The 27,569-nt window shown below is 45.7% G+C and overlaps 2 protein-coding genes across 4 annotated transcripts in view; both read left to right on the forward strand.

Annotated features, from left to right (window-relative positions):
* The first annotated feature begins 2,250 nt into the window (after positions 1 to 2,250).
* abcd1 (ATP-binding cassette, sub-family D (ALD), member 1) lies at positions 2,251 to 17,145 on the forward strand. The gene is made up of 10 exons (XM_083674672.1): positions 2,251 to 4,001; positions 5,058 to 5,238; positions 7,129 to 7,271; positions 8,645 to 8,822; positions 8,933 to 9,027; positions 14,150 to 14,295; positions 14,868 to 15,013; positions 15,156 to 15,240; positions 15,460 to 15,585; positions 15,985 to 17,145. Exons 1-10 carry the CDS (start codon positions 3,069 to 3,071, stop codon positions 16,217 to 16,219), a joined length of 2,268 nt encoding a protein of 755 aa, XP_083530798.1. The 5' UTR covers positions 2,251 to 3,068; the 3' UTR covers positions 16,220 to 17,145.
* Positions 17,146 to 18,016: 871 nt separating this feature from the next.
* plxnb3 (plexin B3) overlaps positions 18,017 to 27,569 on the forward strand; it is a 51,606-nt gene continuing 42,053 nt past the window's right edge. For all 3 annotated transcript variants that reach the window (XM_083674868.1, XM_083674870.1, XM_083674871.1), the window contains exon 1: positions 18,017 to 18,181. Coding sequence is in view for 1 of the 3 variants with exons in the window: in XM_083674871.1 (XP_083530997.1) it covers positions 18,122 to 18,181 (60 nt within the window). In the remaining 2 variants the exon portion in view is untranslated. The remainder of the gene's footprint in view (positions 18,182 to 27,569) is intronic.

Consider the following 27,569-nt stretch of genomic DNA (forward strand, 5'->3'; position numbering starts at 1 on the left):
TACCAGCGAGCTGGTGTGTGTGTGTATGTGTGTGTGTGTGTGTGTGTGTGTGTGTGTGTGTGTGTGTGTGTCTCTTTCTCAGAGAGAGCTGGTGTTAGTTACAGTCTTCTGCACGTTTTCCAAAGTCTAATTTCTGCAGCAGCAAGGCATCCAAACACTTAGAGCTAATTATAGCAGTCTATGGGGAACCGACTCAGGCAGTATGCAGTATGTTTTTGGACAACTTTCAGGGCAGGTTTAGGTCTTACACTGTCCAGGAAGGAGAGAATTAGAGAAGGTCCAAAAGCGTTGGTAGGTCTATTACTGTCTAATACCTGGAATATAATGTATCCCTTGATTAAATAATTCATCAGCACACAGCATCAGAGTTTCCAACAGAAGGGTAGGAGAGGGTTGTATTCTGAAAAAATGAACCATACTGTTGGGGGCCTCGGGTGGTCAGATTGTTCATTCTACATTGGTAGGATGATGAAATTGCTGATTATCTGATCAAAGAGCTCATGGAAAAACACGATTGAAGAATGTCAATGGAGAATTGACAATTATCTATCACATATTTACTCGCAATCAGACCATTTGAGTTATGACTCACTGCCCTGCAGGTGTGGTTAACTTCTCATTCAGTGGGTTCTAAGAACCCAGAATCGCGTTCTCCTCTCCTTCAAGTGCATAAAGGAATGTTCTACTTCATAAACGTTTTCCTGGTTTGGTCCTGACCTTGGCTGTAGTTGGTTGGTTAGCCCCCCCCCCATTCCAGACAGTTTTTTTATTTGCATATGTTGCTTGCTTCCTTAGACACTGAGTAGTCATATGTTGGGCCCCATAGTGCCCCATTCATTCTGGAAATAAGTCCAAAACACCTTGCAGACAGTATCCATGGAAGCACATTGACAAATTGACACTGGAAATGGACTGAAGTCGACCTTCGACTGAACAACACACTGTTTCCCAAAAGATAAGGAAAGTCTAGATTAGGACAGCATCCAAGGAAGCACATAGAGAAATTAACACTGGAAATGAACTGAAGACGAACTTCAACTGAACAACACTGTTCCTCAAAAGATGAGGAAAACCACAGTGCGAAGACTCCCTTTTATCAGAGCCATGTCTTTTATAATCCACTGTCGCCCTCTAGCGGAATTATATTCACATTGTATTCTGAAAAAATGAACCATACTGTTGGGGGCCTCAGGTGGTCAGATTGTTCATTCTACATTAGTAGGATGATGAAATTGCCGATTATCTGATCAAAGAGCTCATGGAAAAACACGATAGAAGAATGTCAATGTAGAATTGACAATTATCTATCACATATTTACTCGCAATCAGACCATTTGAGTTATGACTCACTGCCCTGCAGGTGTGGTGAACTTCCCATTCAGTGGGTTCTAAGAACCCAGAATCGCGTTCTCCTCTCCTTCAAGTGCATAAAGGAATGTTCTACTTCATAAAACGTTTTCCTGGTTTGGCCCTGACCTTGACAGTTTTTTTTATTTGCATATGTTGCTTGCTTCTTTAGATACAGAGTAGTCATATTTTGGGCCCCATAGGGCACACAAAACTGCCTGGGCTGGCTAAGGTCAGGGCCAAACCAGAATTTAAAAAAAAAATGAAACATCCCTTTAAAGATAAGTTAGATGATAATATGGTGGTGGATGCCTGCCTGGTATTTACTCTTACGGAAATGAGGGCAAAATTGATACAACCAATGATATGCACCCTGCACTCTTACTTGGGGAAAACCCCCCACTGCATCAACATTCTCCTGAGTAGTCATATTTTGGGCCCCATAGGGCTCCATTCATGATGAATATGAACGTTGGCGGTGTACTCAGCAGTAACATCATGTAACACAGGTATCTGTTGCAGAGACGTTTGTTTACCCAGATGAAGTGGACCAGTGTCACCGTACTACGGCGTAGTACGGGTGTAGTACGGGTGTAATATAATAATAAAATAATTTAAAAAGAAAATGGCCCTATGCCCCTGGTCTGAGCATTGAATACTTTATCTTATGATGACTGATGGATAGATTATTCACTTACTGAATCAAATGTATTTGTTGTAAGTCGCTTTAAAGGCGTCTGCTAAATGCCATAAATGTAAATGTTAATGGGTGTAGTACGGGTGTAGTACGGGCGTAGTACGGGTATAGTCCGGGTGTAGTACAGTGAGTGAACGCCAGGGGTCGAGCTCTAGGAGGCGGTGTGAGGCAACGAACAGGCGGCACTGTAAACAAATATGAAAGCGGCGAGTGGTACAGTAGCTACCGTCCCATGCTAACCACTCTCCACGGAGGGAACAGCCGCAGCTACAGCCTCGCCGTCAACACCTGGATGCTCGATAAGAGACACTGACACTGGACACGGACTGAAGTTCGACCTTCGACTAAAGAACACACTGATCTGTTCCTCAAAAGATACCTTTGGGTACATTTTCGAAGGTCACTTCTGTGGAAGGGCTAGCCAGAAGTTCACTATAGGCATCCAAAGTTCCTGCTTAGTCGTGTGAGCTAACTTTAGCCTGGTTGTGGTTCAGTCTTCAGGGTTCACTCATGGCTTAGAGCGGGTTAGATAGTTTGGGTAAACAGTTGTTTTTCCCCCTCCGCGGTTGATAGAACGGCATGTACCAGAGTTATGATCGTCTTCAAACTGTAGTTATAACGCTGGTAAGAATAAATTAATCCGATTGGTGTTACTGTACTTTATAACGTTATCTATTGGTGGTAGCTACTGTAGATAGATAGCCAGAATTGCATTGCATTGCTGGTACTTGTAGTCGTTAAGGTCGCTAAAACAGTCAAGGAAGGACTGGCTAGCAAGCTAACCTAGTTACTGCACAACTGTACAAGACACAATGTCCCATAACCTTGTTTAAATATGGCCCTAGTGGACAGGGCAAGTATGGTAAAGTTTCTTCTCAATATAGTCACGTCCTTGAGTTGACAGCTACTACTCTCCTGAGTGATTGCTAAGATTTAGAGAAGGGCTTTTTTTTGGGGGGGGGGAACGGTTTCTGCTGAGTTCAGCTGTATTCTCCTCTCTTCTTGCATTCACTAAGCTGTCAAAATGTTGGTCATGTATGAAAAGCTACCCGCACAACTGAAGAAAACCTCTCATGCAAGGAAAGCGATTGTCCTTCTCCTTGCTGCATATGGAGTTAAAAAACTCTACCCTTACATATGGGCTAAACTTAGAAAGAGGACAGGTAAACAGTTTGGGACAGGTGCACCTCTCCCTGTGGGCTCGAATGGAGTGCTAGAAAAGGGAAACGGGAAGAAGAGGAGCAACTCTCCTGCCGTTAACCAAGAGTTTCTCAAGAGGTTGAGCCACCTCCTCCGCATCCTCTTCCCCAAATTCTTCTGCAAAGAGCTGGGGCTGCTTGGGTTCCACTCTGTGGCTCTCATCTCTCGCACCTTCCTCTCCATTTACGTGGCCAGTCTGGATGGCATGATCGTGAAGACCATCGTAAAGAAGGACCCCAAGGCCTTCGCATGGGAGCTGTCCAAGTGGCTCCTCATCGCCATCCCCGCCACCTTCGTCAACAGCTGCATCCGCTACCTGGAGGGCCAGCTGTCCCTGGCGTTCCGCACGCGCCTGGTCATGCACGCCTACCAGCTCTACTTCAGCGACCAGACCTACTACCGCGTCAGCAACATGGACGGGCGGCTGGCCAACCCGGACCAGTCGCTGACGGAGGACATGGTGATGTTCGCCGCCTCGGTGGCCCACCTCTACTCCAACCTCACCAAGCCCATCCTGGACGTGGTGGTCACCTGCTACACCCTGCTCAGGGCGGCCGAGTCCAAGGGAGCCAACACCACCTGGCCCTCGGTCATCGCGGGCATCGTGGTGGCGCTCACGGCCAAGGTGCTGAGGGCCTTCTCCCCCCGCTTCGGCAAGCTGGTGGCCGAGGAGGCCAGGAGGAAGGGAGACCTGCGCTACATGCACTCACGCATCATCGCTAACTCCGAGGAGATCGCCTTCTATGGAGGACACAAGGTAAAATAGAAGCTCGAAGGGGAAATTAGGCGACGTCTCGCTGTCCTTTTTTTCCCCGTTTTTTTTGGAGTGTCGCCTTTTCCTGTCGATCCATGAACTTTGGGATTTAACTTGAAGTCCATGCTATATAGGCCTGCTGTACGGCAGAGCACCTGTTACACTCTCGACTAAATATAAGCTTACGCACACTGACAGGTGGTAGACAGCAGTCAGATTGGACTAGAGAAGCTTATGTTGATGTTATAGGACTCTATTCTCTCCTATTCAATCCTATATCCTATTCTATCCATACCCTTTCAAACGAGATGTGTTGAATTCAGAATTGATGCATAGATACACATGTGTTGTGAATAAGGATATGCATAGAAGTTGAAATGACAGAGTAAGTGGATGGCCTCTCTGAGCAGCTGAGCAGCTGTGGGGTTTGGCCATGAAACAAGGAAGAAGGGCAGCGTGTGAATGCAGCTTATTGAAGGGAGAGAGAGTGTCTGTCACAATGACATTTAAAACGCATAGAGGAAACACGAGTTATTATGCAATGCCCTGTGTGGTGGGAAGAAATATCCTGCATCCCTGTTACTGAGAGGGAGTCAGGTGATTGGGCTGGATATTAGCCGGCATAGTTTTGTCATGTGACCCAAATGAACAAAGGACGTTGAAAAATGTAGACATGCAGGCTTGGTTGTGTCAGGCTGTGGCCTGGATTTTTGAATCAAACAAAGCATATTATGGATTTCTTGAACCCCCGGTGGTGTGTGTGTGTGTGTGTGTGTGTGTGTGTGTGTGTGTGTGTGTGTGTGTGTGTGTGTGTGTGTGTGTGTGTGTGTGTGGTGTGGGTGTGGGTGTGGGTGTGGGTGTGGGGGTGTGGGTGTGTGGGTGTGGGTGTGGGTGTGGGTGTGGGTGTTCCTGTGGTGTTTGTGTTCCTGTGGTATGTGTGTGTGTGTGTGTGTGTGGGTGTGGGTGTGGGTGTGGGTGTGTGTGTTCCTGTGGTGTTTGTGTTCCTGTGGTATGTGTGTGTGTGTGTGTGTGTCTCTCTCTCTCTGTATCTGTCCCAAGGTGGAGATGTCCCAGCTGCAGAGGAGCTACCAGGCCCTGCGGTCCCAGATCAACCTGATCCTGTTCAAGAGGCTGTGGTATGTGATGCTGGAGCAGTTCCTCATGAAGTACCTGTGGAGCGCCTCAGGCCTGGTCATGGTGGCAGTGCCCATCATCACCGCCACAGGATACTCCAAATACGGTAACAACATCATTTACACCAATACATTTATGTAGCAGTTGTGAATCAGCTAGTGAGAGCTGACCAGTTGTGGTTGATTGATTTTTTAATATATGTATATACACTCACCGAGCACTTTATTAGCAACACCTGTACACCTTCTCATGGTGGAGGTGGTGTAATGGTGTGGGGAATGGTGTGGGCACACTTTGGGTCCGTTAATACCAATCAATCATCGCTTGAATGCCACAGCCTATTTGAGTATTGTTGCTGACCATGTGCGTCCCTTTATGGCCACAGTTTACCCATCTTCTAATTGCTGCTTCCAGCATGGTAATGCACCATGTCAGAAAGAAAAAGTTGTCTCAAACTGGTTTCATTAACATGACAATGTCATGTCACTTTCTCAGTCACCGGATCTGAATGCAGGAGAACACCTTTGGGATGTGGTAGAACGGGAGATTCACAGCTTGAAAGTGCACCTGAAAAATCTGCAGGAATTGCGTGATGCAATCATGTCATCATGGACCTAGAATCTCAAAGGAATGTTTCCAACATCTTGTGGAATCAATGCCACGAAGAATTGAGGCTGTTTTGAGAGCAAAGGGCCAGTATTAACAGTAACAATTGTGTGTGGTCCTAGCTGGTGACTGGAAACGTAAAAGCCCAATGTCGCAAGGCAAGCGATCTTTCGTAATACCTCAAATCCCCCTCTCTCTATAGCAGTGGTGGGCTATCTTACCCTGCCCTGCATGGTCTGGTTTGAGTGAAGGCTTTTGTTCAAGCCACAGAAATCAACACACATGATTCAACTCCACTTTTCATCTCGTCTTAACATAGCCTTCAAATCTCTTCTCCATACATAGTCTGCTTGCCCGGAACAAAAGCCTGCACCAAATGCCTGTCCCTCACCAACCCTTTCACGAAATCAAATCAAAACAAGTCAAACTGTTTACATAGCAGATGCGCAGATGCAAGGCACTTTACAGGAGTAATCACTTAAAACAGAGGGAGAAACATATCGCTCGCTCTGATTCTTAGTCGTTTCTTTCCCTTCCTGACCACTTATGTAGAAGGACTGGTTTGGTCCAGTATTGCAGACTAGAGACCCTTGATCTTGAGCTGTTCGCCCTCTCCCTCCCTCCCTCCCTCCCTCCCTCCCTCCCTCTCTCTCACCCCAGGGGATATCAGGCAGAAAGAATGTCAGTGCACAGTTTGGCCTCTGTTGTAAGAGAGCCTCTGGGTAATTGTAGCTTATCAAATCAGCATGTGATGGTTGTACTAATACTATGATGACTCGTAATGAATCACAATGTCGCTCCACACCGTAAAAGTTATATCAAATCATAGAAGATGAAAGAAAGTCAGCTAGCCTGTATAAACACTGGTCCTGTCGGGGAGTACGTACTCGTGGGATATATCACTCCACGCACTGGACAAGATCTCAACAGTGGACTGACTTCCAGAGAGGAAGATGAAACAGGAAAAACTGTCTGCTTCTGTACGCCCTCTTCCTCCCTCTGCTGCTATCCTCCCTAGACGGGAAATGCATCTGCCGTCTTTCTATTGTAATAAAAAGATAAATGGTTTTATCAGTTTTTCCGTTACAGTGACCCATATTATCAACACACACAACCTTGTAAAAAAATAAATAAAAAAAAAATAAAATAAAAAAAAAAGAAGATACATTTTTACCACTTTTTAAAATGTATTTTGATCTCACACTCAAAGGCACCTCAGTGGTATGAATAGTAATGTCTCGTTGGACCACACAATCCTCAGGTTTTGCTCACGAGCGTGGGGAGGTGTGCCCTGTCTGTCCAATCATGTCATTTCCGGTTTCTTCTATTTAGGAACTAGAAAAAGACTCCTGTGTCATCACTGGAACCTATTTCTCTTGATTGTTGTCAGATTCTGAGGACGTGAAGCAGGCTGCCATGGTGATGAAGGAGGAGGATCTGGTGAGCGAGCGGACCCAGGCCTTCACCATCGCCCGGAACCTTCTGAACGCTGCCGCCGATGCCGTCGAGAGGATCATGAGCTCCTACAAGGAGGTGGGACTACCACGACCCTCTCCACGGCCCGCACCAGAACCAACTCCTACAGCCTCTGCCTCCTACACACATGTGGAGATCTGAGAGGAAAAGATAGGTTTAAGGATGGAGAATATTCATATCCCCATGGTCTATCTGAGGGCATAGTTGCTACTATCATAGAAATATAATTCTAATTCTATGGCTTGGCTTCTACCATCTTGCTTGTCCCTATCTAATCCTTTCAGATCTACACTAGTGTCCAGGGGGTGGACTCAGGGGCTTGTATCTGGACAAAGCCCAATTCACCAACTTATATACTAGGGTGCAGGGCCCAGGGCTTGTATCTGGACAAGACCCAATTCACATACTTGTTACTAGGGCGCAGGGCCCAAGGCTTGTAACCGGACAAGGCCCAATTCACCTACTTATATACAAGGGTGCAGGGCCCAGAGCTTGTATTTGGACAAGGCCCAATTCACCTACCTATGACAAGGGTACAGGGCCCAGGGCTTGTATCTGGACAAGGCCCAATTCACCTACTTATATACAAGGGTGCAGGGCCCAGAGCTTGTATCTGGACAAGTCCCAATTCACCTACTTATATAATAGGGTGCAGGGCCCAGAGCTTGTATCTGGACATGGCCCAATTCACCTACTTATATATTAGGTTGCAGGGCCCAGGGCTTGTATCTGGGCAGGACCTACTGTACATCACTGACTTATTATTGCCCCTTTAATCAGATTAGCACTGGCATCTTATTCATCCGCTGAGCTAATGAAGTGCCCTGTGGAGCAACTTATTCCCTGGTGTAGTAGTGTATCACACAGCCTGGTGGCAGGGCAGACTGGATTATGCCACTGTAATTAACATGTATTTCTAAGAGGATTTGGACATACTGTAGGGTTGGTTGGGTGATTCAAAGATTCTATCCCATTACATTCAGACTACTGGATGTGTGTACAAGCTATACTGTGTATCACAGTACTTTAAATTCCTTTAAATCTGTCTCAACTGTATTGTTTATAATAATATGAGTATGTATATATGAATAGTGTGTAAGAAATATTTTAGTTTTGTCTTAAATGACAATATATGACTCTGTTATCTTATTTTATTGTTTCATTTAATGTAATGTTATCTTATGCCGTTCTTGTATAGAACTGTTCTGTCTATAGCTGTTCTGTACCCGGTCCTGTGTTTAATGTTCTATGTGGACCCCAGGAAGAGTAGCGGCTGCATGTGCAAACACCTCATGGGGATCCTGATCAACAACAACAACAACAACAACAACAGCTGTACATAAATAACTACAGCGGGTGTAGGGTTGCATGACATCACCTGACCTCTGTTCTGTCCTTGTCTCCCCCCCCCACCCCCACCCCTTGTCCAGGTGACAGAGCTGGCAGGCTACACGGCCCGCGTGCATGAGATGTTCACGGTGTTTGAGGACGTGCGGGTGGGAGTGTACAGACGCTCGGCCGGGCCGCAGGGGGACGCGACGGAGACGGAGGGGGGGGGACGCGCGGTGCAGCACGGCATGAGGGTGGAGGGGCCACTGGAGGGTCGAGGTACACAGAGAGGGAACTCTGTCAGAGCAGTTTGTCAGATCTTTACAATTCGAGAAGAAGTGTTTATCATTGGGGTGTGTGTGTGTGTGTGTGTGTGTGTGTGTGCGCAGGTCAGGTGATAGATGTGGAGAAGGGGATCAGCTGTGAGAACCTCCCCATCATCACCCCTTCAGGAGACGTGGTGGTCTCCAGCCTCAACATCAAGGTAACACTGATCACCCAGTAGAGGCTGGTGGAGGTAGAAAATCGGAGGGCCCGTGGTACCACTCCTCATTCCATTCCATGCATTACAATGAGCCCGTCCTCCCATTTCTACCTCCATCAGCCTCTCCCCCTCTCCAGCCCTCATTGGCCCTCCTGGGGTCTATATATACACACCAGAACTGGGTCAAAAACATATGTCAAATACGAATGAAGTAACTGAGGTGTACTTGATTGGAGTTGCTTTTGCGACTGTTGTCAAACTTACAACAAAAGCAGAGTCTCCAACAAACGTCTCCAATAGGACACTATCGATAGTAAAGCAAGTAAACGTCCGGGCTTACGAAAAATACGTTTGACGTTTTTTTTAACCAGGCAAACTACATCAACCACAGCTGAATGATTTGGAAGTATCTTATTTGGCATATTTCCACCCAGGTGTGGTGTATACACACTCTTCTTGCCTTCAAGGATCCCCCCCCCACCCCCTCCCCGCTTCAGAAACTCTGGAAAAAAAACTTCAAAGAGGGGAGAGAAAACTCTCGGTAACTTTTCTGGCTTTAGGACGTTATGCCGCAGCGAGAGGAAAAAGAACATGTTTGACGTTACAGCTCAATTAGAGAACTTGAGTGCAAAAATATCCTCAGGTGACACGCATGCAGATGCCAACATTTCCAGGTCAACCCCAACACAACACAGTCAGCAACGTGTGGGGGAAAAAGCTTGACAACAGTCGCAAAAGCAACTCCAATCAAGTACGCCTCAGTTACTTCATTCGTATTTGACATACTTGAAACAAAGGCCCTGTTTGAAGACTCTCAAAAAGCATCCTTACCTTCCTTCCTCCATTTCTCGAATAAATCAGATCTGACTGTTGACAGCAGTACAATGGAAAGCTGGCCAACCAACACAGTAAACACAAGACACGTCATGAGATAGCGTAGCAGATGCCAACATTTCCAGGTCAACCCCAACACAACACAGTCAGCAACGTGTGGGGAAAAAAGCCAGAATGCGCACTAAGCAGCATAAAACGTAACTTTCCTTCACATTTCTCTGCGTTTATTCATTTAGTCATTTGTTTATTTCATCGTTTATTGAAGTAGGGACAGATGCAATTCAAAACATTGACACGTCTCAGGAACGACAGTCAGATGTAACTGCACCGTAAACACTTTAGATCGTCCTCAATTCAAGCGTTTATCCCGAGATGGGTCAGTTTATGGTCTGTACTGCTTGTTGTCGTACATTCTTTCGTAGATACTGAAGATAGCTATGCTATCTCGTGGCGTGTTTTGTGTTTACTGTGTTGGTTGGCCAGCTTTCCATTGTATTGCTGTCACCAGTTGGATAAAGTCAGATCAGATTTATTCGAGGAACGGAGGAAGGAAGGTAAGGATGCTTTTTGAGAGTCTTCAAACAGGGCCTTTGTTTCAAGTTTCAAGTTTCAAGTTTATTGTTATGTCTCATACACGAGTGCAGGGAGTAAAATTCTTGGGCTCGGTTCCATGACAATGCAGCATACAAAAATACAAATAATACAAATACGTAGTGCAATGAAATAAGGACAAGACAATAAGTGACATAGTACCTGTTAAAAGTAGTGTTTAGTAGATTTAGTAGATCCTGAAGAGAGGTGCTTTATCTCGTAGCGTATCCTGTGTCACTGGTGGTTCAGAGCTGCATGGCTGACATAGTTCTAGCTGTGGCCTTGACACACTGATGAGAACAGTAAAGGAACATTAACGGGTCGGGGAGTGTACTGTGGCGCAATGTGTTTCCAGATCACATGAGGTAAGACTCTGATCCTATATCACGGATGCATGCACACCCCCATGCGTGTTGCTAGCACGCTGAACCCGTGGCAATCTTCAGTCTGTAAAAATACGTCTCACGATGCTTTAGGCTCTCTAAGGCTTTAAGACCAAGGTTAATTTCACTATCTATTTTGATATCACGGAACAAGGCGGTATATTGTCTGTCCGGATGTACGCTTGTGTTTCGTGGTCTGTCGGAGGCTGCGATGCGGTGGCCTCGATCACCTTGTGTTCTGTAATTCCATAGAGGCCGTTGGCACGATGCCAACGGTTCATTCATACGCTGGTTCCAATGTAATGTATTCGTCCTCCGTTAGTTAGCTGAGTCAGTCCATAAGTATGGAATTTTAGCTAAATGAGCATTTCTCTGGCTTCAAGTCACACTCTTGTTGGGTGGGTGGGTGTGTGGGTGGTTGTGTGTGTGTGTGTGTGTGTGTGTGTGTGTGCGTGTCTCCTATAGCGCGCTCACACAGTGCTTCCCTGTGTGTAAAAGTATCCTTTCATGATTAATTCATGTTTCAGCCCCAAACGAGAGATTCTGGGAAATGGGTCATCAGCGTCATAGCATGATCACGATCCCCCTGCGAGAAACAATGTGCTGATTATGTGGAGGCAGCATTCCTCTCTCTGCGGATGTGTTGGTGAAGCAGTGCAGCCTGGGGATGTTGTGAGACCCATGCTGCGTACCAATTCTCTACCCCTCATCCCTGAAGTGCACACTGGTTCACTCCCTTTCAGGAAAATTTCAAAGGAATGGACCGGTGTGTTAAGAGATGTGGTGGAAGCGAAACTCCCTCAAGCACGCTCGCACCAATGAGTTCAAACGTTATGATCATATGTGCTAGAATACAGGGGGATGATGTACAGTATGACCGTACAGTAGAATACTAGCCTATAATGCTTTTAAAGGGATGCTCTACCCCAAAACATTTCTTTTCTATTTTGGCCCAGTAGTTGATTGGCCCAGACAGTTTTTAGTTACATATGTTGCTTCTGGGGCGCTTAGTAGCGTAGCACACTAATGCGCATACCACGTAATCGCAAGGCTCCTGGTTCGATTCTGACTCCCGACATATCCTGCATGTCATCCCTTCTCTCTCTCTCACCCATCCTTCCTGTCAATCTCTACTGTCTCTATCCCAATAAAGCAGAAATGCCCTAAAAACATATTTAAAAAAAAACCAAACATATGTTGCTTCCTTAGATAGGTCTAAAACACCTTGCAGACACTCCAAATCCAACTCATATTATGACAGAATCTCTCTCTGAAGACTTTGTCTGCATTATTTTTTGATGAAATATCACTTTACTGCACTGTTATCCACTAGCATTGTGTTTCCATGATAATGTAACAAATGTACTTGTCAGAAAGAAGAAGGCAGACAAAGTGTTTCCAGCATGAATGGGGCCATATGGAGCCCAAAATAGGATTACTCAGTATCTAAGGAAACCACATGTGTAATTTAAAAACGGTCTGAGCTAATCATGGTCAGGGCCAAACCAGGAATACATTGTTTTGGGGTGGAACATTCCTTAACTCCACATCTCAGAGAGAAAGGAGCAGTGTAGAAGTGGAATGCAGCAACTTCCAGTACTGTGTTGATTGGTCCAGCAGTAGCAGCAGCCCGTATGTACAATACTGTATGTAGCTAGCTAAGCTAAGTAGATCAGAGCTCTAATTCCCCGCCATAGAGTGTCTGTTGTAGGGTGACGTGACAGAATACGGTCAGCTTTGTTTCCCAACAGCCTCTAACAATGTGCCTACATAGGGGCTGCCAGAACCAGCCTGGGCTTAGGACTCCCTTGGCCAGGCGTCAGCTGCCTACCTAGGCCCGAGCCAACAGCCTCACACGGGGTCAGCCAAGTCGAGCGCCCCTTTGTGTTCAGAGGTCAGAAGCATTGTGTTAGAGCTATTATTACCATCTGGTTTCTACCTATCCAATCCCTCCTCAAGATCTAAACAAGTGTCTTGGCCTTGCGTCAGCCACCTAGACCTAGCCAACAACCTCACACAAAGGGTCAGCCAAGTACTCGTGGGTCTCGTCCTCCAGAAACAAACAAGCTCCTACTCCTCTCCTCCTCCTACTTCCTCCAGGGACGGAGGCTGGTGGAGGTAGAGATCAGAGAGGACGGGCTCATTGTAAGGCATGGGACGGAATGAGGAATGGTATCAAACACGCGTGTCGATCTGTGGTTTCAATTGAAAAAGTGGATGTACGCCTGAGGTTTGATTTGATTTGATTTGACATGACCAAATCCACCCTTTCCTCCTCCAGTGAACTTCAAAGAGAAGCCCTGTACAGTACACAAAGCAAACCCACACATCAACGGAAGCAAAAACAGTATCTCAAATATCAAACGTTTTGTGGAAAACGTTCCTCATTCTGTTCCATGTGTTACAATGAGACCGTCCTCCGATTTCTACCTTCACAAGCCTCCACAGTATCATCACCTTCTTCCCTACTGTCCTCCTGTCCTCTCCCTTTCAGTATTTAGGGCAGTGTTACTCAATCCAGGTCCTGGAGAGCAATACTGGCTCCAGGCTTCTGCCCCAGCCTGGTGAGGTCACACGTGATTGAACTAATCAACTGATCTTCTAAACTTTGATGAGCTGAATCAGGTGAGTCAGTGCCGAGCTGGCTCTCCCAGGAGTGAGGATCACTGGTCTTAGGGGTTTAAGGCCACAGTGTTGTCTCTGGACACAGGGCTGATAAAGCCATGAGTCTCTTGTGTCACTTATAAATCCATAACTATATCATTATGGTGTATACATCGTCTGTTTGTGTCTGTTTGGTGTATCGGCTGTATGGGGAACTTATTTGCTCCTGATATTTTATCCAGCACACAACAACGTTTGATATTTGAGGTATTGTTTTTGCTTCCAATGATGTGTGGGTTTGTTTTGTGTACTGTGGCTGGTTTCTCTTTGAAGTTCACTAGAGGAGGAAGTGTGGATTTGATAATTTCGCCTACGGCATACACACACTTGTTCAATTGAAGTCCCACTATTTCTGTTGTGATGATATGAAAATGCATATTTAATACCTAAGTACATTCTCTTGCCTGTTGTGCTTTAAGTGCTAACTCTGTTTATATGCTTCCTAATTTGACATTCATGTTATTCATACATCACTCATCCCCCCCCATCTCTCTCTCTTTCCCTCTCCCCTCCCTCTCTCTCTCTCTCTTTCTGTCTCTCCCATTCTCTCTCTCTTTCTCTCTCTCTCTCCTCACCCCCCCTCTCACTCTCTTTCTTTATTTCTGTCTTCCCCTCCCTCCTCCTCCCCTCTCTCTCCCTCCCTCTCTCAGGTGGAGGAGGGGATGCACCTGCTGATCACAGGACCCAACGGTTGTGGGAAGAGCTCTCTGTTCAGGATCCTCAGTGGCCTGTGGCCCGTCTACGGGGGAGTGCTCTACAAACCATCGCCTGAAAACATGTTCTACATCCCTCAGAGGTGACCCAATCCAATCCAATCGTTATTCCTAATAGCACATTTCACACTCTGATGCAATACGATGTCGTTCAAGGAAAGATCAACAATAACAGAGAGGAAAGATTTAAGGACAAGGAGATAAAGACAGAGGATAACAAAAGTATTACAGGCGTGGAAGATCAAACAGGAAAAGCGAAGCACCGGTATGATGCAGTCAGATGGATCCACTCTGGGAATTTATTTGTGCTTTGTGTTGATATAGACTTCACTGTGTCATTCAAGGTACCCAAGTGTTCTATTGTGTACAGACTTGAACAATAGAACGACACTTGTATTGCTATTTGACAGCTACTTGAGATGTTGAAGAGAGCACTTTCTCAAGACAAATAGATTCATCAATGCCATATCTTGGTTAGACATTTCTGCTTTCTTTTTCTCACGCCCTCATGATGTGTGTGTGTGTGTGTGTGTGTGTGTGTGTGTGTGTGTGTGTGTGTGTGTGTGTGTGTGTGTGTGTGTGTGTGTGTGTGTGTGTGTGTGTGTGTGTGTGTGTGTGTGTGTGTGTGTGTGTGTGTGTTGTGTGCGTTGACCAGGCCGTACATGTCGGTGGGTAGTCTGCGGGACCAGGTGATCTACCCAGACACCGAGACGGAGATGGAGGAGAGAGGCTTCACCGACTACCAGCTGGAGGACATCCTCCGAATCGTCCACCTCAACTACATCCTGGAGAGAGAAGGAGGTGAGGAGGAGGAACGAGTTTAGGAAAGGGAAGATTGTATAATTGGTCGAAGAAGTGGAGAGAAACAGAAAATCCGATGTGTCGACAAGTTGGGTTTGTTTGGAGAGTCTACAGTGATGCAACGTGTTGTGTGTATTCCCAGGATGGGATTCCGAGAGCGACTGGAAGGATGTGTTGTCAGGAGGAGAGAAACAACGCATGGGGATGGCAAGAATGTTCTACCACAAGTAAAGTCAATACCGACAGGGACTAGAGCAAACAGGATTTCTGAGAAAATAATGAAAACATAACATTGCTGTCTTCCTATCCAGAAAAGGCTTCTGTAAATGAAACGAGTTCATATTTCACAGAGGAGAAAAAAATGTCATATTAGAGTGATGAAGGAGCAAACGGAAATGATGTTTTTGTAGTAATATTGAACTTGTCTCTTGTTCTGCCCATATCAGGCCCAAGTATGCTCTCCTGGATGAGTGCACCAGCGCTGTCAGCATCGACGTGGAGGGGAAAATCTTCGAGGCTGCAAAGGATTCTGGGATTGCACTTCTCTCCATCACCCATAGACCCTCACTCTGGTCAGCTTGCTTATGCTTATATACATATACACATATAGAAATAGACATTATTTGCTGTATAGTATATTCATGTTTTAGATGTATTCCTGTGCTCCAAATACATTTTTTGTGAAGTAAACACCTGAAATAGTCGGAATAGGAGAATACTCGGAATACAGGGCACAAAGTCTAGATGTATGTTTGATGGGTATAACATATTCAGATCTATCAGGATATGGAGAGGGTAGAGATAGAGCGGTTGTTGCATGCAGTGACCACCAGGGGGCACTGCTGCAATAACGTTCCACTCAGGAGGTCCTTTTTTGTTGAAGGAGACTTGGAGCCTGGTTCTTATGCTGTGGATGATGTCAAAGTGGTCCCATCTTAACAAAACAATTAACTTGTTCCTCGCTATAACAGGAAGTACCACTCCCACCTGCTGCAGTTTGACGGCGAGGGCGGCTGGCGCTTCGAGAAGCTGGACGCCTCCACACGCCTCTCCCTCCAGGATGAGAAGATCCGTCTGGAGACGCAACTGTCCGGGATCCCCAAGATGCAACAGCGGCTGGAAGAGCTCTGCCACCTGCTCGGGGAGGACAACTCCCTGACAGTCTCTGGAGAGAAGGAGGAGGAGGAGGAGGAGAAGGAAGAATAGGAGGAAGAGTAGGAAGAGTAGGAGCTGGAGCTGGAAGAGGGGAACGACCATGGAAGAGAGGACATGTAGAGTCATTTGATAAACTATATGTGGAGATGGGTGGAAAAAAACAGATCATGGATGTTGCCAAAAGCGAATAGGGGTGTGTGTGTGTGTGTGCGCGTACGTGTATGTGTACGATTATAATTGATATGGTGCCGGTGGGTAATTCAAGATTGATAGTCGAAAAAGTCACCCAGCTAGGTGTGCCTAATGTGTAAAGAAATGAGTAGGAGTTGACTTGTTCACAGCAGTCTGGGTCTTGACAGGCAGTTTTTGAGAAAGAGGAAGGGGAGTTAGAGAGTGCCATCTGAGGGAGGAGGGTTCGTACCAGGGGGCTGTGAAGCGCAGAAGGAGAAGGAAGAAAGAAGTGCCATCTCTTGCCAGGTGTTGATGATGAAAGCAACCATGAAAGCCTCCAGTTCCCGCTTTCTACAGTCTCAATGGAATTTCGGGGAGCTTGCAGCACACAACACACACTGTTTTGGTCTTGTGGGAGACGGTGTCATCAACCACTTACTATACTGAAGAATTTTGCAAATATGTAGTTTTATGAGGGCTGTTAGTCGATTATAAAAAAGTGTGTTGATTCAATTATTTTCGTATTATAGTTGATTAATCTACCGATTAATCTGATGTGGATTTATTTGGGGGGCTTATTTTTCGCCTTGCAATTTGCATTTCTAGACAAATAACCCAGGTGGTGCCTAAACAATGAGTAATGGTTACAAGTTAACAATGAAATGATGGCCTTCAAATTAAAGGTGTGAATCGTCATTCTTGTCGATTTAGACAAAAGGTTGTTTCTTGAACTGGGTACAACATTGTCTACTTGGCAACATCTCACTCTAGCTTTAACTTCTTGTCCTTGGCCTGATATATAGAAATCTGAAAAAATGAGTTGTGTAATCTGTACAGCCCTAATTTTTATAGATTGTGTCAGTCAATTTATATTCTGATTAGTAGATACTTTTTAAAGATGTTTTATTATACATTGTAATATACAATCTTTATTTTATTATGCTCAAGATGTATTCAAAGTGACCCTCTTTTCCTTTTTTAGGTTTTTAAATTAGAGTGATTTATCAATTTATATTTCTAAAATTAACTTGTCACTTTTAATTACATTCTGAATATATATAATAAAAAAATAATTATAGTAGAATATAGTGTGTTAGTTGAAAATGTATGCTGATTTAAGAATGTCAAAACATGTATGGCAATCTTGTGTGATTGTTTGAGACACTGTACTGAAGTCCCCCCAAAACAAGAAAATCCTTTCCTCACTTCTATTTTTTAGATTTTACTTTAGATTTATATCATATTAAGAGAAACTTTCTATCTTTCACAATCAGAGAATCAACCACTGTCCTCTTGAACAACCTTTATCACGTTTGTGCAATCAGATGTTATCAAAGATGACCACTTTGTGGACATCAATTGCCTTGAATTTCAGTATCACTGATCGTGTATTTCAGATGTTTCAATAAAATTGAAGGATCAAATCAAATCAACCTTGGTCCACTTTCTTTTGCGTCAGACCCTTCACTGCTATAGAGTGGAACAAATCAGGTAGTATGCATCTATAATATCGCATTCGTGTGGCCTCGTATCCATGTTTAGTAGAAACCAGATGTGTTTACTGGAAGTAAAGAGACTTTTACTCCTTTCAAGGTGAGGCATCCCCTTTTTTTCTACGCCTATCCCACGTGTTGCATTGTGGGTCTTCGCCCACAACAACCCACCAGAGGAAACTTCTCCCGACTTCAGCTCCAAGCCGAACTGCACTGTTTTTGGGGGGCGGGGGTCGACCCTGTCAGTCATCTTTATTCAATGTAAACAATTATTCAAGTTCATATTTGTATGCATTTTTCTATTTGCACGCAGTGGAATAAACCAAGCGCACCGTTAATCCACAGTAAGGTAGGTCGGTTTTCAACTTGTCACACAGGGTTGAACTGTTCTGTTGTGTTATAACGCCTGCTTGCCTAGCTACTGTACTGTTGAGTCATGTTGATGTATGGTGGTAAAAGTACATAAAGCTGTCGAAAGTAAGCGTGTTTTTTTTACATGTTGCGTTGGGTGTATTTTTGTGGAAGTTGTGAAAAATCGGCACTTGCCGCATACTAAATACTTGACATTCTTCTACGCGCGGTTGCTCGAGGTGTTTTTACAAGCAGAGACTCCCTCCCCGTCCACAATATCAAAGGCTGTTATAACCTCAGCATCAAACACTAACAGCTATTCAGTTTTATTTGCAAACAACTTCAAATGGTACAGAGATAAACTGGCCGGTGAATAACTTTGGGAATGGGAGTTTGGGGAGTGTGTGGACTATCCACCTGTCCCCAGTGTGTGTGTGTGTGTGTGTGGATCTGTGGGGTGCAATCATGTCACTACGCCTGTGTGATGTCACTGTCCACTTTGCCTAGGAAAATGCATAGTCCAGTCTCGCTGTCTCACTCCTGTTCAGTTTCTCTTACTTTAAGAAGAACACTCTCTATTATACAATGTTACATTAGTTCAAGACACAGGCTATTAATAATATCAGTAGTGTTCGTAAGCAATGATGTCATGTGGCAGCTGATTTAGCCCCATATCGAGCCTTTCTTGAATGTGTGTTTTGCATCTTCTCATACTTTTGAGTCATTGCCTTATTTAGTGAAGTCTTTACACAGGTTGATGTCATTCTGTTTTTCCCCCTCCCCACCATTAATCTGTTCCCTCTCTCCCTTCTGCCTTCCGGATTAGGGGATTTCCTCAGTCCTGATTACTGTGTTTCTTGTTAATAATCTCTAATCTACTTCCTTACCGCCCCCCACCACTCTCCCATCCTCTTGGCATAGCTGCACTATAATGTAATAACATGAAATGTACTCTGCATATTAGGCATTTTTGGAAGGCCAAGCTAAATCGCATTATGTTCATAATGTTGATATTAACTAACATACGGTCGGTTTTTCTAATAGGCCTAGGGAAAAGCTGACACTTCATATTGTTTAATAACATGCACCAAGCGTCAGGGTCTTAGCGTTTAAAATACGCCTTTGGATTCTATATGAAACAGACTCAAGTTGTTTTAATCATTGGGCTAAATGACCAATGTCTGAAACGCAGTGAGAGCCAATATTTAGTAACAATGCTATCATCTTAGCCCACATTTGGGCTATGCAGATCAGGATTGGATGTATCTATAGAAAGACAAGGACAGGCCACCGCTCTTCCATGTGCCATTTTTACTTTCATCAGAAATATTCCCATCTTCAGATTTGTAGGCTGCTTAAAATGTTGACACTGACTGCCCTTTCCACTCAATCCGGATTTTGAGGGATTGAGGGATTTGGTTTGTTTGGATGAAACCCCCACCCCCACACAGACACACACCAACACACACAATACCCTTATTACTGGGACCCCCCCAGGGAACATGAAACAATGTTTAGTGCCTAGATTTACCGGGAAATTGAATTAAGGTCCTTATGATCAAAGTTGCAATGGATTATTTAGGTATTTACACATACCCTCATGGCTTTGTGCAAGTGTCTGATTTGGTTTTCTTTACTTGGAAAGGGATGGCCTAATGTTGCCTAATATTCAGGAAACACCTTTATTCAAGTAAGCTCTTATGCAAAACACCCTCTTCCCTCATAGGGAATGCAAATCCCCAACATGCAGCTTAGAGTGGACTGGTCTGTCCAGTTGAGTGTGTGTGTGTGTGTGTGTGCATGTGTGTGTGTGTGTGTGTGTGTGTGTGCACACATTGTGCGTGCGAGTGTGTGTGTGAGATGAGAGAGTGTCCTGTGTGTGTTAGGAGTAAGAAGACTGTTGGGGGAGGGGACCATGGAGCATAGAGTAGCACATGAGAGCAGGGGTGTAGTCCTAGGGGGAGGGTGTGTGTGTGTGTGAGAGTGTGTGAGCGCGTGCGTGTGTGTGTGTGTGTGTGTGTGCGTGTGCGTGTGCGTGTGCGTGTGCGTGCGTGTGTGTGTGTGTGTGTGTGTGCGTGCGTGCGTGTGTGTGTGTGCGCGCGTGTGTGTGTGCGCGAGCGCGCGTCCATAAAACTGCTCTACAACCACATTATAATGGCCTCCCAATTCTGTCTCATTGTGTTCTGTTTTGTTCTCGGTCTATGAAGTTCTTCACGGTACTTCCCTTTGCTTTGCTGCCATTGACAGACATGCGTGTAGCATTTTGACGCATGTCTTTGAAAGTAACAAGTTATTGTAACCTCTTTTAGCTGATTAAACACATTGCTCGCTCCCGCAACACAATCTGTCAAACCATCTGTTTGACTGAATCATTTCAGTCTAGGTTCACTTTGTATGTGAGTTACCACTGTGCCAACGAATCAACACCTTGTTATGCCCACAAAACCCAGTGATTTCATGGCTGCAACAGCAGACTGCCAGGAAATTAGTTTGAGATTGTGTCTGTCTAGCGCTCACTTGAAATTGCCTTTGAAACATCTGACCAGAGAAATATTACTGCAGTACATTGATAACCCCATGTACCGTAAGCCCGAGTTGTTTTGATTTTCAAACATTCGTTTGATTTGGATTCAAATGAAGCGATAATATCTGGTGATCAAAGGAAGGGGCTTGGGGAGGTATTCCCCAGTGGCCCAGTTAGCAGCTTGCTCCAACAGCGCAGCATGCTGTTTCTCTCTCTAGTAAGGTGTGGGAGAAGAGGCCATGCCTGGGGTAGATAGCTAGCTTCCCCTCCCCACTCACCCCCCAACCACCCACCAACCACCACGGAGCGTGTGGTAGTAGTGTCTTGGAGTGACTAGCCCCCTCCCTACGAACGTACCCACCACCACTGCTATGGGTTAGCCTACTGTCTGATATGGGCCTGAGGTAGGTTAGTGGGTTAGTCTACTGTCTGATATGGGCCTGAGGTAGGTTAGTGGGTTAGTCTACTGTTTGGTGTGGGCCTGAGGTAGGTTAGTGGGTTAGTCTACTGTCTGATATGGGCCTGAGGTAGGTTAGTGGGTTAGCCTACTGTCTGATATGGGCCTGAGGTAGGTTAGTGGGTTAGTCTACTGTCTGGTATGGGCCTGAGGTAGTTTAGTGGGTTAGTCTACTGTCTGGTATGGGCCTGAGGTAGGTTAGTGGGTAAGTCTCCTGTCTGGTATGGGCCTGAGGTAGGTTAGTGGGTTAGTCTACTGTCTGGTATGGGCCTGAGGTAGGTTAGTGGGTAAGTCTCCTGTCTGGTATGGGCCTGAGGTAGGTTAGTGGGTTAGTCTACTGTCTGATATGGGCCTGAGGTAGGTTAGTGGGATAGTCTACTGTCTGGTATGGTGTGGAATTAGGAGCCTTGAGTAGTTAGGTAGCTAGCCTAGCCCCACTCACCCACCACCACAGCATGTGGTAGTAGATGCCGGGGGGTACTGGAGTAGCCTAACTCCTCACCCCCCACAAGGTCCTGTTGGGGAGGGGGTACTTGTAGTGGATTATCACACCTTATCACCACCATTCACCACAGCAGTACATGCTGTCTGGTAAGGTATGGTATGAGCCTTGCCTTGGGGTAGTGGGGTAGTTTACTACCTCCTCACCACCTCCCCCACCGACCACCACCACCCCACCAGAAGGAATCTTGGTGCTGAGGTAGGGGGGCAGCAGGCTTGGTGGTGAGTTAGATAGGGAGGGGGTTGGGGGGGGGGGTTGCCTGCAGCCTCCCCCAAGGCTGATCCCAGGAGATTAGGGCAGGCCCAAGGATCCTTGCAGTGCACAGACAGCTTATGGAGCTGCCAGGCTCAGACACAGATCCTGTCAAGTGTGGTGGCTGGGTGTGTGAAGAGCCCTTGATCGTGCCAACTGCTGCGTTCCCCTCCCCATCACTTGTCAGACACACAAACACCAAACACACATACACACACACATACACTCGAACTGGGGGAACTTGGAAGATGCGCTCACGGTGTCATTAAAAATGCATAGGCATTTTTTTTCTTTATATTTCGTGCACATGATAGTCCCCTGGGGTTTCACCAAGGGGGCTCATCTGCCTTTCCAAACAATTGGACAATCCCTGTATGAGGCGCAATTAATTTTCTCTTCAAACGGACAACTCAATTTCTTAAGCAACTAACTGTCAGGAAGAAATGTACATTTTTGTGTTTGACTTTTTGAAGCTGGATTTTCATGCGCTTTCATGGTTGTTTTTTTGGGGGGGGGGGGTTATATAATTTTTCGCTCCATATGATGAATTCTCTTTGGATTGTCCAATGGCGGTAGTCCCAGAAAATCCCTTTCCCAGCTGTGGATCACGGATACTGTAACTGTACCACAGGATTACACTGACATAATCTATCATCTTTTCCCCATCATTTAGGGGAAAACTAGGTACTTAGCCCCCTGACGGGCTCCAACTTCCAACACAACGCACTGTTCCTCTGCCACTGTCAAATACATGGGAAATGTTCCTTTTAGCGATAGCATTGTTCGCTAGGTTAATATAATATAATATATATGCCATTTAGCTGACGCTTTTATCCAAAGCGACTTACATTGCAGTGAGTGCGTACATTTCAGTATATATGGTCCCAGCAGGAATCAAACCCACAACCTAAGCGTTGTTAGCGCCGTGCTCTACCCACTGAGCCACAGAGGACCACGGTTATGACTGGGAGTTCTGTTCTGAGGCTGGAGTTCTGTTTTAGCCTGTGTTGATTTGAATGTAGAGGCTGACCTTGAATTATGGTAATCCCAGACAAAAACATTCTTCTGCAGCGTTTAATTGGGTTCTTGTGATTATTACATTGGAGCTTACTATTAGTATATATGTTTTAACTATTAAATGAAAATGATGGTTCTCTGATTGGTGAGGCAGAGTCATGCCCCTTCTCTTTGATCTTGTAACTACATACAAGCCGTACCTTCTGTCCTGTGAAATTGATTTGTGAAATTCAGGCTACCCATGTGTATTATACACCGTGACTGTGTATCGATCAATGTAGTCTCACTTTCTTTCTCTCTCTCTCTCACTCACTCACTCACTCACTTACTCTCTCTGTCTCTCTCTCTCTCTTTCTCTCTCTCTCTCTCACTCCCTCTCCATGGTCACACTTCACGCCACGTTCTGTAATTCAGATGCTATCACATCATCACAGCGATGCTGTACTACTATCAGTATTCTACTGAAATGTAGAATAATGTGTCAACACAACACAAATACACATTGTTCCTCCCAAAACGTGTCTATTCAAAGAGACTGTTCAACTGAAATGACATCACCATTTAACATTTTGCTAAATCATTGGCTAAACAGAGTCTTTGGCTAAAACTGTTTTGGTTGGGAACTGTGGTTATTATTGAGAAATGCCCAAACATTCCCAGCAGTCTATTTACTGCATCATAAGTCCTAGGCCTATCTGATAAGGGCCCCAAATGTCTCTGTCACTGACAGTTCAACAAAGTTCAGTCTCCCAGAACGTAATGGGCTTTCAGTACGACTGTGTTATGACCCAGCACTACCAGTGCTAGTCTTAGCATTAGTCAGAGCGACCATTATCAGAGATGTAAACATGGAACGAAATAACTGCTTCCTGCTTGTTGAAGAATGTAATGACCACATATTAGTTCAGTGTCATGATGTGTCACGGTACTTTTCTGAGTTCGTAAACATGGGTCGCCCGGGACAGCATCGACCTCTTGGAACGTAAAAACCCGGATGAAATCAGCTTCCTTTATGCGTCGCGGCGGTCTTTCAAATGGACCTGTGTGCTTCAAACACGGTTAACAACATCGCCGGAGAGAAAGATGTAAACAAACAAACACGCTCATTTCTTCGTTTATTTGTTAAAGGCAGCCTTTTAGTGTCGGCCTAGAGCCACGCTTGACAAGCCTCTTTCTTTTTCGAAATGACGAGCGCGGTTCAGAACTCTGAATCCGTTTTTTTTTTTTGGACGAGTGTTTTACCAGGCCGTGTTTGCTCTTGACTAAACACACAGCGCTGAGAAAACACACAGATCATTGTAGCGAGGCCTTGGTTTCTCTGGAACTGTCCCTCAGGGTCTGCGTGAGCAAGGCTACCCAGAGCCAGTGAAAGCATATCCTTCCTCTCCCATACGATCTGCCTTCCTGTCTTTCTCTGTTGCCCTTCTCTTTTCTCCCCTCTCACTTGCCAAGGGATGTTCTTACTCTCTCTCTCTCTCTCTCTCTCTCTCTCTCTCTTTCTCTCTGTTGTCCATCTCTTTCTCTCTTGCCACTGCCAGGGATGTGTCTCCCTCTACTCTCTCTCTCTTCACTGTGCCCTCCCCCCCCCCCCCCATCCCTCTATTCTTCCCCTTGACCCAGTGTTTCTGAAAGCCTAGTCTATCCATACAAAAAGCGCTAATGAAATGTAGCTTTTTATCCCATTATACGGGGGTCAAAGGAGCACCGGTCCCAGTGCCAATTTGTCCAGGTTTTTTTGTGCCCTCAAGTTTAACTGGGCTTTATTGACAGATTGACAGACTCTACAGACTGACTTGTGTTTACTAAGCCTTTTTTGGAGATGAGACTAAGGGGACTCAGAGGACAGGCAACCCCTTTAACTGGAGCCCCTCATTCTGTCCCTGTCAGCCCTCTGCCCCCCCCCTCCCCTCTCCCCCTACCACCACCACCCTCCCCCCTTTCTCTCTCATGGGAGCACAAAGTCTCCCAGTTGATTTACTCCGCCGGCTAATAAGTGGGTGTGGCGGTAGGCACCATTGGAGAAGGCTGTTTATAGGAGTTGATTTCACTGTGTGAGACTCAGAGTGTATGTATAAGGCCTAGTGTTTACTGTGCTGCCCATCACTAGGGGAAGCGGGGGGGGGGGGGGGGGGGGGGGGCTGTTTTCTTAAACACACACACACACACACACGCACGCACGCACGCACACACACTCACACACATACACACACACAGGTGCATACACACACCACACACACACACACACACACACACACACACACACACACACACACACACACACACACACAAACCCTGGGTTGGGCTGTGCTACTTTGCAGCCTGGCCTAGACAGGCCTAATCATTGTGATTGTTGTTAACTAAGGATGTGTGGACAACTCTTGTGAAGATTTATTTTTACACTCTCTCTCTCTCTCTCTCTCTCTCTCTCTCTCTCTTCCTCTCTCTCACACTTCCACCTACTTTACTTCCCCTCGTCAGCCTGTGTCACTTCCCCCCCCCGCCCACCACCCACCACCCTTTCCTTTCCTTTGCTTCCTCCCTCTGTCCCCCCCCCCCTCCCTCCCTCCCCCTCCCATCCCTCCCCCATGCCTCCCCCACGTCGAGCACCCTAACCAGTGTGTCTGTGGGATGGAGATTTGCAGTGCAGATTATAGAGGGTGTAATAATGTGTGTCAAAGACAGGGGTGGCAGTTTAATTGGTGCCTTTGCCATGCAGCTGTCTGCTTGCAGCAGCATCTGTTTCACTATTCTCTCCCTGCACCCTTAGGACGAGGACACACACACACACACACACAGACACACATGCACGCGCCCACACACACATATACACACACAGTCATTTAGCTTGTTGTATACCACCATTTGTTAAACCATTCTTCTAAACGGCTTTGTTAACAAAACATCAGCCAGGCCTAATATGTCCGTGTCGAGTTCTGTAACGGAGCACTTAAAGAGTTAAAAGCTCTGTTGGTGGTTTGCTATCAGATGAGGATGTTGCCACTGGTGGGACTGCCACTGATGTAATGGTGAAGAGATTAGCAGTCCAATAATGTAGTCCTATGCGTTTGAATCTGTCGCAGATTAAGCGTTAAGTATAGATTAATAAATTGAGATATCTGGCACTAGAATTTAGGGTACAGTACCGTGAATATGTCAGAGTATGTCTGCTGGGTGGCTTTGATGGCTGGATTATAATGTCTATTTGTTCAAGTCGCTTTTAGATAAAACTGTTTTAAATTGCACTGATATGAATTATTTAGGTTATCCTAAGCCGCAGTGGGCTATACAAATATGTATTTGTTTGCGACAGTTTTACTTGACTCATAGCAGAATTTCCCTTTATTCTTGTGAAGATGATAGTCATACTGTACACGTGATTGGTTGTCTTGGTTCCTGTTTCCGAACGTTTTTGCTGAGATGATGTTTTCCAGTTTACCTCCCTCCCTCTCTCTCTCTGTGCCAGGTGTCATTCCATCTTGTACATACACACACACACACACACACACACACACACACACAAATACCTCACCACACATACATTCATACATACAGACACACACACACACACAAACACCTCCCCACACATACATACATACACACACACAAACAAACACACACACACACACACACACACACACACACACACACACACACACACACGTTCAGTGCCTGGTGTTGTTCTATCTGCGGTCTAACCGGTTGTTCCACATTGATTCCAGGGAGCTGCGTTGAGAAAGGAAGGGACTCGTGCCAACATACAAACACCATCACGTGTCTAGTGTCTAGTCAACCACATCAGATAGGACATGCGACCCTACAGAGCTGACAAAGCACAAACAACGTCTTCCCCTTTTGAATTAGGGTCAAAACAACACCGTCACGACGTTAGCGTATCACTTTTTACGTTTCTCTCTCGGTAATGAAACAGTAGTCCACCACACAGTACCACAACAATGAACAGGCCTAAATAAACTGCTCTGAGACTGTAAAAAAAACAAAAACAAACTTAAAAGTTCTCAAACCCTGCCTGTTGGGATGTTTAACCCCATGACAGGCATTTGACTGAAACTTGTCACGTCCACTGAGTCAGGACGGGCCTGGTGTGGATCCTCTTCCTAACTGAGTCCTCTATTGTTCCCGGCATTGCGGCGTGAGAGTCATCCGATCACATGGAAATCATGTTCTCCGACCTGTACACCCGCTGGCTTGCTCGCTGCATGAGAACAACACTTGTGTGTAATGTTGTTTCTTTTTTACGTGACCTGACATCCTTGACCCTCCATGAGATGGACGCTGTGTTTTTTTTTTCGTTCATTTGGCCTGAAGAAAGGGCCCCTCCCTTCCGCCCGCGATGGAAAAACTCAAACTGGACGCCAAATCATCTCTGGAAATTGGATTTTTGAATTATTATTCCGTCCAGGTCCCTCTTGCCCTGACAGCCACGCATATTTGGCTCTCTGTGTAAAGAGGAAACGGCTGCTGCTGCTGCTGCAGCGAGGGGTCAGAGGTTACCCCCAGACACAGTGGCACTATTGACGACACAATGGGAAGCCGTCTAAAACACTGAGGGGTCGCGCTGCTTCCGTTGACACACAAGCACACACACACACACACACACACACACAAATACACAC

This window comes from Argentina silus (assembly GCF_951799395.1).
Source record: "Argentina silus genome assembly, chromosome: 8".
Lineage (NCBI taxonomy): Eukaryota > Metazoa > Chordata > Actinopteri > Argentiniformes > Argentinidae > Argentina > Argentina silus.

Excerpts from the sequence above, each read along its gene's own strand:
- abcd1 (XM_083674672.1), top strand. The coding sequence starts at position 3,069 with ATGTTGGTCATGTATGAAAAGCTACCCGCACAACTGAAGAAAACCTCT. Across the intron at positions 7,272-8,644 it reads TCATGAGCTCCTACAAGGAG|GTGACAGAGCTGGCAGGCTA; the intron begins GTGGGACTACCA and ends CCCCTTGTCCAG. Across the intron at positions 15,586-15,984 it reads ACCCATAGACCCTCACTCTG|GAAGTACCACTCCCACCTGC; the intron begins GTCAGCTTGCTT and ends TCGCTATAACAG.